Source organism: Malus sylvestris, chromosome 10 (assembly GCF_916048215.2).
Source record: "Malus sylvestris chromosome 10, drMalSylv7.2, whole genome shotgun sequence".
Lineage (NCBI taxonomy): Eukaryota > Viridiplantae > Streptophyta > Magnoliopsida > Rosales > Rosaceae > Malus > Malus sylvestris.
In genome coordinates this window covers 12,137,207-12,148,621 of record NC_062269.1, presented here as the reverse complement: position 1 = coordinate 12,148,621, position 11,415 = coordinate 12,137,207, and the positions used below count along the sequence as shown (strand labels likewise).

The following is an 11,415-nucleotide window of genomic DNA, read 5'->3' as shown; positions in this document are numbered from 1 at the left end:
AACCGAAGAGGCACAACTCTCAGAACTTCGAGAGCCAGATTTCCTTAGATAAAGCTTGTCTGTAATCTTCACACGTAATATCAGCTTTCCAGATACCACATACCACTTTTTCAAAGTGCTCTGACAAAATTAAAACACGTGAAGCTGGCAGCTCCCACTACATTGCTGTGACCAAGAAGGGTAAAGGAATAGCATTACTACTTGTTATTGGGAAATCCCTATATACATTGACCTCCCTCCTCAACGGACAGGCAAACCTGCAAAAATGCTCAACCCTTTCTCGCATTCGAAAAGGCACCCTCAACATAACCTCTCGAAATACTCAGCTTTATTTCCCCCCGATAATACCTCAGCAAATAAGCCACACCAAGAACAAGAGTATCTCATATCATCAGGGTCGAAAGCAAGAGTATCCCATATCATGCTTTCTCCCTGTCTTTGTCTTTGTCCTTGTCCACACCTGCAGGACAAGGAGAAAGAGAGCAGTCAGTCGGAACCTGAAATCAAACCTCCAATTTGGAACTGACTGCCTGGAGCCTTTGCCTAGTTGCTTACTTAGCATTGCTCTCGAGTACTCATCCTCAACTGCTGTCAAGGTCACGAATTCCACCGGCAAATACCTCATGACAGTTGATCAGATATTGGCTTTTTACACTGAAGCTGCCAAGCGTGGATGAGTCACTATGAAGGAATGTTCTGAAGGACCATTTAAATGCAAAGGTTGCACACCACTTCTGCCATGCAAAAGATTGAAGCAGAAGGTTCAACGGTGAGCTGAAACAGATCACTACAGCACGACACCTTTCCATACCACATTCATTATTCCGTCAACAGCAAAAGTATCCCATATCATCAAGGTCGAACGTACTCTAGATTTGATGGACTTGTTTTGACCCTCAAATTTTTGAGTCGGCCTTATACTCTGAAGGGCACCAGAAAACCCTCCAGCACAGTTCAAGAATAAGCCTGTGGAAAGTTACTTCTTCAAAAGCAAAAGTATCTCATATCATCTCTTATCCATTTGCTTCTCCTTATCCTGGCAGTTGAATAAGAGACAAGGAGAAGGAGAACAATCAACCGGAAGCCGAAGTCAAACCTCTGATCCTGGGTTGCTTACTTGGAAGTTTGACTGCTTACCTTGTCTGTCACCTCTTTCGGCAGATCTCCTAGCTCGGCGACTTGGGGGACTCCTACTATAGGGTTTGTATCGCACTTGACCAAGCCCGAAACTACAAGTAAGCTTCAAAGTGAAATTGATACATTACCTTGTGCATCTTCATCAGCTAAATACACCATTCCCGGATGGAGGAAAGGTACTTCCAGAGAAGGGCAGATGAAGATCAGACCACACTTCGGTACTTAGAAGTTTCGTGATTACTCAAGGGATTGGATCTTGCAAGTCCCCAACCGAGGAGTTTCCCTCACTCGGGAACTTAGGGGAGCACTGTTTGTACCATACTTGACCAATCCCGAAACTACCGAGCACCGGCCAACGCTATACTGTCAAGGACCCAGAAGAGTTCCCCTCCGACCAGGAGGCCAATCACTACTCGACACGTGTCAAGATTAGAAGCCAATCAGAGCGCAGCACGTGTCGACATCAAGAACCAATCATAACATGACACATGTCAATGTGACAAAGCTACAAGTTTTTCTATAAATAGGGGTCATTCCCCCACAATATGGCCTAATGCCATTTGGGTTAAATCATTCACAATAACTCACTAAATTGAGAGCTTGATCCTTTGTACTTGTGTAAGCCCTTCACTACTAATAAGAACTCCTCTACTCCGTGGACGTAGCCAATCTGGGTGAACCACGTACATCCTGTGTTTGCTTCTCTGTCTCTATTCATTTACGTACTTATCCTCACTAGTGACCGAAGCAACCAAGCGAAGGTCACAAAACCTGACACTTTCTGTTGTACCAAAGTCTTCGCTGATTTTATGCATCAACATTTGGCGCCGTCTGTGGGAAACGACACTTATTCCTACTCTCTTCAGCTGTGTCAAGCTGGTTTCTATCATTCGTACACTTTCTTTTGATCAGGCATCCCTCTCCAACATGGGAAGCGAAGGAAGCCACAACACACAGAATGACACCCCCCTTGCACATAGTGCGAAACAACGAAAGAATGAAGGAAAACGAGTTCTTCTTCAAGCTAAAGTCGATGAGTTGGAAGCTCAGAACAACAAGATAGCAATGAGGAATGAGGTCCTCCAGGAGCAATATGAGAAGCTCTTCGAGACACTCCACGAAGCTAGGCAAGCTCAGACACGCGAGCTTGTTGCCCCCGTGGAAGTCAACCATCAACTGGGTGCCCTCCAACATGGAGGGTCACATGCATTCGACATAGATATCCTTGATAGGGAACAGATTACCCCTCGACTTGATAATCAACATGAGGCTTCTCTTAACCCAGTTGTTTCGACCCGAACCATGAGAAGTGGAGGGAGACACCTCTTTGCTGAAGGGGCAGAAGGATCGAAAGCCGTCTTTCGCGATTGTCGGGATTTCCTGAAGCAACGTCGAGAGAATTCCATCCATATAAGCTCAAAGATTAATGACCCAAGGATTTCTGAGAGACTCGGTCCCCTGCCACGGCCCAAGCCGGCCACCAATTTGGGGAAGGGGCAACAAGTCCTAGAGAGACATGAGGGTACAGGGGACTCAGAGGTGTTCCGACAGACATACCCTGGAAGCCAGTACAACGAGTCCAGGGAAAAATCACATGCCCTTGATCAAACCTTCCTAATTCCAATAGGAGATGGAGATTTACGAAAGAAAGCTCCAGTGACACATAACTCCGCTCAGGACCCCCTTGTCCTACAACTTCTTGAGGAAGTAAACAAGTTGAAGGCTGAACGTCAGGCTGAAATACCTGACTGGAACCAACCCAGGCCTGGCCCTCTTACAAGGAGGATCCTCAACACCCCCCTTCAAGCAAAGACAAAGCAAAAGCTTGGCTTGCAACTTTATACTGGAAAAGAGGACCCGATTGAGCACCTTAACCTCTTTGAGTCCACCATGGCATACCGGATGCACACCGACGAAGAGCGATGTCTTCTCTTCCCCTCCACCCTCTCTGGTGGAGCTCTAAATTGGTATTGTCGTCTTACACTTGAGACGGTAGACTCATTTGAGGAATTGAGGAAACTATTTGTTTCCCAACACATTTTCCAAACCGATCGCTTGCACTCTGCAGATGACTTGTACACTATCCGCCAGAAGCCAGACGAGTCATTACGTATGTATGCTGGTCGCTTCAGCCATGAATACTCCCGGTGTGCCGAGGCAGACGACAAGACTGCCCTCAAAGCCTTCACGGCATGCCTACGTGATTGTTTCTTTAAATACATGATCAATGCCAATACTTGGAAGACTTACTCTGAGGTGATGGCGCAGGCTTATAACCATGCCTCCGCCGAGGCAAAGACATATCAGGAGAAACCCCCTACAACCATCCTTTATCAACAAGTGGGAGGTGGAAGCCAGACTCACCTAAATGAGAAGACCTCGACTTTCCAAACAGCAGTGGCACCTCCCCATGCCTTGCATAATGCTTCACCGAATCAACAGACATATCAATTTCAAAGCAAGAGGAAGGATTTCCATCCTCACCACTCTCCTTTCAGTAAAAAGAGTAAGGGACACTATCCCGATAACCAAGGGTATCGCCACAATAACGCTCGCCCCCAGGCAGTCAATGCAGTGGGTCAAACCCGCGTCAAGATACCCCCTACCCCAAGGTATGAGACATACACGCCCTTGAATGCCACATGCGCGGCCATTTACCCCAGCATAGCTCACCTGATACCAAAGTCAAAGCCGAGGCACCCAGATTACACGCCCCCGAATAACGCGGGCATGTTTTGTTGCTACCATGAGCATAACGGCCATGATAGCGAGAAATGTATCATCCTCCGTGATCGTATTGAAGCTTTGGCACGAGAAGGAAAAATTGATCAATTCCTTCTTCACCTTCAAAGGGATAACCGTAACCAACGCCAGGTGAATGTCATATATTCCATAAGCGGCGGCACACCCATATCTGAATCTTCCAATAGGGCCATGAAAAACAGTGAACGAATTCTGAGGCCTGGTCACCGAGTGTTTCACGTGGAAGACATCAGGGGAGGGAAGTATCAAAAGCCTAACTGGGATCCGATATGTTTCTACCCTGAGGAAGAAAGAGGCATCATCTACCCTCATAACGACCCATTGATCGTGGAGGCTCACATAGCCAACTTTGATGTTCGACGAATCCTCGTAGACACAGGGGCTTCGGTCAATATCATGTTTGCCGAAGCTTTCAGGGCACTCAGTGTAGCTGAACACTTGCTCGATCGCTCGATTTCTCCTCTGATAAGCTTCTCCGGTGATATCGTGCAACCCTTAGGGAGCATACATTTACCCTTTACTATTGGTACAGGCCCTTACACGGCTACCATTACCACTAACTTCCTAGTGGTTGACTGCCCAACGGCATACAATGTCATCTTTGGGCGCACAGGCATCAATGATCTCAAGGCTATGGTATCCACACATATGCTGTTGATGAAATTTCCAACCCCCCATGGCAACGGCTACATCAGAGGAGATCAGCTTAGTGCACGATCATGTTACAACACTTCAGTTAAGCAACAACACTTGCCCGGACCCAAGGAAACCCTGTCTGTACATGACCAAGTCACAAAGACCAGCCTAGATGAAGCGAACTTGGATCTTCCTGATAGCAACAATCAACCCGATGATCCTCGAGATGACTCTTTCACCCAGCAAGCCCAACCTGCTGAAGAGTTGGAGAAGGTACCTATCTCAAGAGATCATCCAGACCGCATGGTGAATATTGGCACCACATTGTCACCATCCCTTCGGTTAGCATTGATATCTTTTTTGAAAGAGAACACTGAAGTCTTCGCCTGGTCATACGAGGACATGCTAGGCATCTCTCCCGATGTCATCTGTCATCGTTTGAGTATTGACCCCAAGATCAAGCCGGTGAGACAGAAGCGAAGATCTTATGACGCTGAACGATACGAGGCAATGAAAGCAAAAGTTGAAAAACTCAAAGGCATAGGCTTTGTCCGCGAAGTCAATTACCCGACATGGGTAGCAAATGTGGTCCTTGTTAGGAAAAATCCGACCAAAGAAAGTCTTTCGCTTCAAAAGGTCTTGTGGAGGATGTGTGTTGACTACACCGACCTAAACAAAGGGTGTCCGAAAGATAGTTTCCCTCTTCCTCTTATTGACAGGCTTATAGACTCTACGGCAGGGTGTGAGCTCTTGAGCTTTATGGACGCTTATTCAGGATACAACCAAATCCTCATGAACCCCTCAGACCAAGAACACACGGCCTTCACTACTGACAGGGGACTATATTGCTATAAAGTCATGCCTTTCGGCCTAAAGAATGTAGGAGCAACTTATCAGAGACTAGTCAATTCAATGTTCGCCGAACAAATTGGGAAGAACATGGAAGTTTACGTTGATGATATGCTAGTCAAAAGCAAACATGCTGACCAACACATCACCAACCTATCTGAAACTTTCACCATTCTAAAGAGGTATCGAATGAGGTTGAACCCTAACAAATGTGCCTTCGGCGTGGGCTCTGGCAAATTCTTAGGCTTCATGATTAGCCAACGAGGCATTGAAGCTAACCCTGAAAAGATCAAAGCAATCCTCGACATGAAAGAGCCAATAACTTCAAAAGACATCCAAAGCCTTACTGGCAAGGTGGCAGCCTTAACCAGATTCATCTCTAAGGCCACAGACAGATGTGCTCCTTTCTTCAAAGCACTCAAGGGAAATAAGAAGTACATTACATGGACGGAGGAATGTGCCAAGGCATTCAGGAACCTCAAAGAGTACATGAGTAAAGCCCCTCTGCTCTCCAAACCAGAAGTTGGTGACACTCTCATCATCTATCTATCGGTTTCGGCTTCAGCAGTCAGTTCTGTTCTTATTCGAATGGACAGTGGTGTCGAACGGCCCGTCTACTACGCTAGCAAGGCCCTACAAGATGCGGAGACACGATACTCCAACATTGAGAAATTAGCTCTAGCATTGGTCATGTCTGCTCTGAAACTTCGCCCTTATTTCCAAGCACACGCCATCATCGTGCTTACCAATCACCCTCTTCGACAGATACTCCAGAGTCCTGACACGTCTGGACGAATGATCAAATGGGCGATAGCATTGGGTGAGTTTGACATCTCCTACCAACCAAAACCAGCCGAAAAAGGTCAAGCAGTAGCAGATTTCATCGCCGACTTCACATATCCTGTTGACATTGCTTCTACACCTGAAGCAGTAGCTTCATTACCATCGGAAGCTCAGAAAGTAGAATCAACGACCTCAGCATGGAGTCTGTATGTTGATGGCTCATCCAACCAACAGGGCTGTGGAGCGGGACTAGTCTTAACTACGCCCGACAAAGTAGCAATGGAGTATGCTCTTCGTTTCAAATTCAAGGCATCAAACAATGAGGCCGAGTATGAAGCCCTTCTAGCAGGATTACGTTTGGCCAAACACCTCGGGGTTAAACAAATTGATATTTTCAGTGACTCCCAATTAGTGGTCAACCAGGTTACCAACAACTTTGATGCTAAGGACAGCTCCATGGCAGCATATCTTGCGCAAACACAACTTTTGCTCAAGCACTTCCACTACCAGATCACCCAAGTTCCTCGAGCGGCAAACAGTCATGCAGACGCCCTGGCTCGCCTCGCCTCAGCTGTGGAAGACAAGATTGGAAGAAAAATTCATGTCGAACTGTTGGCAATACCAAGCACCATGGCCGCAGAAGTATGCAACTTACAACAGGGGGATAGTTGGATCACCCCGATCTATAATTTCCTTGCTCATGGCACCCTCCCAAATGATAAAGTCCAGGCTAAGCAAATTCGATACAAGTCTACCCGCTACCTGATCATCAATGATCAACTCTATAAGCGAGGTTTTAGCCTGCCATACTTAAGGTGTCTTACGCCTGCCGAGGCGAAAATCGTCCTTCGGGAAATACATGAGGGAGTCTGTGGAGATCATGCTGGATCTCGGTCCCTAGCACACAAGACTTTTCGCCAAGGATATTACTGGCCAACACTCCACCAGGATGCCATCAAAGTATCCCGCTCATGTGACAAATGTCAACGATATGCAACTATTCCTCATTCCCCTCCAGAGCCTCTTACTCCTATGATCAGCCCTTGGCCCTTCGACCAGTGGGGACTTGATTTGATCGGCCCAATGCCGGCAGGGAAGGGCAAAGTCTGTTACGCAGTCGTTGCAGTGGACTACTTCACAAAGTGGGCCGAAGTAGAACCCTTGGCAACCATTACTGAGGCAAAGATATAAGACTTCGTGTGGAAGAACATCCTTTGTAGATTCGGCATTCCCAATGCGATAGTCACTGACAATGGGCGACAGTTTGACAACAAGAAGTTCAGGTTGTTCTGCTCTAAGTTCAACATCAACTTATGCTTTGCCTCTCCAGCTCATCCCCAGTCTAATGGACAAGTTGAGGCCATCAACAAAATAATCAAGCGCACTTTGAAAACCAGCTTGGACAAAGCTAAAGGCTGTTGGCCAGAATTTGTACCCCAAGTTCTTTGGTCATATCGCACTTCATATCGGACTTCAACAGGAGAAACTCCATTCTCACTTGCCTTTGGCACAGAGGCGGTTGTCCCTGTTGAGCTCGAGCAAGCAACATTCCGAGTCCAGAACTACATTCAAAGTGAAAATGACAAACAACTCACCCTCAACTTGGATTTAGTCGAGGAACACAGAAACCAAGCTCACTTGAGGAATGTCGCCTACAAGCAGCGCATCTCCAACTATTATGACTCTAGGGTCAAGCCTCGTTCTTTCAAAATAGGAGACTGGGTCTTAAAGAAAAGATTACTCTGCGACAGAGTCCCGAGTGAAGGCACACTTAGTCCAAACTGGGATGGACCGTATGAAGTCATTGGCATCAGTCGCCCTGGCTCTTACACACTTAGAAGCTCCGATGGCAAGACCCTTGGCCATCCATGGAACGCTGATCACTTGAAGTACTACTACAAATAGACTCACGATGTACAAGTGTTGAGCTATAGCCGTTCGGCATCCTATGTAATGAAGGCCATTTGGCAATGAATTCAATAAAGAGGTAATTTAGCCAACTCAGCCCTCACTCTTTTACATTCCTAGCAATGGAACACTCAAGTGTTGAAACCTCAAAGCAGATATATCCAACACGAAACAAAATCTAAGTATGTGTCGACAAGACTATACAAAGAAAGGAACAACCAAACAATGGCTTATATCCAAACAATGGATCTATTCATACATAGCCAAACATGCATTAATAATAGTGCAAACACTCATAAACACCTAAAATCCAAAACTCTCAAGCTTATAACATGGGCACATGTTATACACACATCAGACTACTACATCCAGAATACATGCAGATAGTAAAGACACTGCTATTCATTCTCATCTGAAGCCGAACCCCTGGCAGTATCACTCCGCGTCCTACCATCATCCTCTGCATCCCCAAGATCCTCTTCACCATGCTGAGTCTGTGCATCAGCACTACCTTCATTATCAGACTCATCTTCGCTGCTAGGATCAACAGCAAGGACAAATGTCTCGCCCTTTCGATGATGCTCATCTATATCTTCGTGGTATTTTCGAAGAATGCTCTCATCATCATAACGATCAAGGACGGCCATCCATTTCCTTTTTTCAAAGCGAGCTTCTTGAGCACAGTAGGGTTTAATAGCAAGATGAAAGGTCGAAGAACTTAAGTATTCTTGCACAGCAGCCTCCCTTTCAGTTGGAATGCTCTTCTCCAGTTCAGAAATCTCAACTAAGGCACCATCCAATTCTCCCCTAACCTTGGATACCTCCAAGGTAGCTACCTCCAACTGTTTTTTAGTTGCCTCAAGCAATTTCTTAAGCCTTAGGTTCTCACCATTTCGCCTTTTCAAGCTCTCCATGGTTTCGTCCTTCAGTTGGAGAGCCTGAGTCAAAAGTCCCTTATTCCTTCGGGCCTCGTCCACAAGCTGCTTATTCTCCTTCAGTTTTGCCTTGTACCGCTCAACCTCTTGCAGTCTGTCGTGATACTCGGCCATGACCTGCATGGCAAGACGATCATCACTACCTAAATAATGATAATAAAGAGGAAAAAGTAAGGAAATGACAAAGTAACACTCACATATGAAGACAGCTTCAACATCCGGTCGCAATCCGATTCATCCTTAGCTAAGGGCTCTCCGAGCTCATCGAAGGCGAATCGACGCCCTGCCAAGCAATTGTTGATATCCCCAAAATCCTTTGGCCGCGTGGCAACCCTCAAGTCCTTCCACGGGACACTGCCAGCTCTTTCCTTGCCTTTCCCCTCATGGCGGGAACCAGGATCACTTTCCTGGACAGTGTGCTCCATAGTAAGAGGATGAGGCAACAGTCGGCTCCCTTCTCCTGCAACTACGGCAGCAGCATTTTCAACGGCCTCGACTTCAGTCTTCCTAAAGGCAGGCCCCTTAAGGACCCCATCTTGGGACTTAGGTCTAACGGATGGTTCCCCTCAGAACTTATGAATTTTCTTATGCGGTAGGATGTCTTCCGAAGGAACTAACACTGGTGCTTTCCTTTTATGGGTGCTAGTCCCTGTTTTCTTGCTTACCTTCTCCACTGCATAAGGAAAATCAAAATAAGAAATACAACTTTCCAAATAAAGTAAGGAAAAGAGCAAAGTTTACATGAAGGATACAACTTACTCGATCGTCCCTGGCTCTCGGAAACTAAGGGTTGGAAACCATACCGACGAAATAAGGGTCGTAGCTTGCTTAAGTGTCTATCCTCTTTGGGCACCCTCAACACCTTCTCTATGTCAGATAGCTCCTGCCCAAACAGTTTGATGGTGCCCCGCGTCACTACATGAAGCAAAGTGTTAGAAGCAAGAAAAGACCACAACAAATAGCAAATAGTACGAACGGTTGATACGTTACAACCTACAGTCTGGAAGTGAGTAAGCACACGTCGCTCAGGCGTGACACCCTTATCATACTCCCAATCATTATACAGAAAGCACCAACGATTTTTCCATGTGTAGTATGCCTTTTTCTTACCATACACAATACGCTCTCTCTCACTCCGACATGCACACTCGGCATAACCAGTGCATGATTTTGCTGGGCGCATCTTGTAACAGTAACGCCACTGATGGAAGGAAGGCTCACACAACCCACACTCCATCCAAATGATATAAAATCCAATCAAAGTATCCCAGAAACCAGGATTGAGTTGCCCAGGTGCATATCCGATCAAAGATAACATCTTTTGCAACCACGGATGTAAAGGTAGTCTCACCCCTAAAGTCAGTAATATCTGGGTGTAGAACATAACATGACCCTGGGGAGGCTCAGAAGGCCATTCTTCATCATGTACCAAACGTATCCCTACACTACGAGGGATATTACATGACTGCCTTAGCGCCTCAACCTGCTTCTCATTATCTAACAAGTTATTCTTTAGATGGTCTGCTGTGAACTCAGAGCGAACTATGGGTATGGCATCAAAAACAACCCCCTCACCCAACGCCATGGAGGAAGAACTAGCAATAGCTAAAGTTTGACGGTTGGGAAGATCATCCAATGTTTCTCTAGTACAGGACTCTAACAAAGACCCTGAAGACTCCGACATTGCAAACTCAGACTTAGAGCTAAAGCTAGAAGAGCGCTCATCACTAGAACTTCCAGGCTCTGACATCTACAATAAGAAGAAACAAATTCTATCACTACATGCATGATCAAAACATAAGGAAGTTCCTATATTACCCACATGAAGATGGTGCAAAGCGATGCTGGAACCCTTCTCAATCAGAAAGCAATCCGTCTTCCACAGTCACTACAAAACAAGCAAATGAAGACCGTGTCAAGCGCCAAAAAAAAAAAAAAAAAAAAAAAAAAAAAAAAAAAACAGCTTCATCCAAAAAGCTTCACCCGAAAAGCTTCACCTCCAAAACTTCACCCAAAAAGCTTCATCCAAAAAGCTTCACCTAAAAAGCTTCACCCACAAAGCTTCACCTAAAAAGCTTCACCCACAAAGCTTCACCCAAAAAACTTCACCCCAAAAGCTTCACCTAAAAAAGCTTCACCTAGAAAGCTCCCTCTACATACTTTCACCATCAAAGCTTCACCATCAAAGCTTCACCTAGAAAGCTTCATCTACAAAGCTTCATCTACAAAGCTTCACCATCAAAGCTTCACCTAGAAAGCTTCAACACCAAAGCTTCACCTACAAAGCTTCAACACAAAACCTTGCTCCAAATAAACAAATTTTGTTCACAAAACCCAAGATGCCCTTGAACTTGTACAAAAACACTTGGGTAAACATAAACATTTTTTGTTTTACACCCACAAG

General features: G+C 45.8%; 1 protein-coding gene across 1 annotated transcript; it reads right to left on the bottom strand.

Moving 5' to 3' along the window:
- Positions 1-8,334: 8,334 nt before the first annotated feature.
- Positions 8,335-9,524, bottom strand: LOC126587768 (uncharacterized). The gene is made up of 2 exons (XM_050252839.1): positions 9,209-9,524; positions 8,335-9,128 (listed from the first exon to the last, which is right to left on the bottom strand). Exons 1-2 carry the CDS (start codon positions 9,434-9,436, stop codon positions 8,475-8,477), a joined length of 882 nt encoding a protein of 293 aa, XP_050108796.1. The 5' UTR covers positions 9,437-9,524; the 3' UTR covers positions 8,335-8,474.
- Positions 9,525-11,415: the final 1,891 nt, after the last annotated feature.

Excerpts from the sequence above, each read along its gene's own strand:
- LOC126587768 (XM_050252839.1), bottom strand. The coding sequence starts at position 9,436 with ATGGAGCACACTGTCCAGGAAAGTGATCCTGGTTCCCGCCATGAGGGG. Across the intron at positions 9,129-9,208 it reads TGTTGAAGCTGTCTTCATAT|GTCATGGCCGAGTATCACGA; the intron begins GTGAGTGTTACT and ends CTTGCCATGCAG.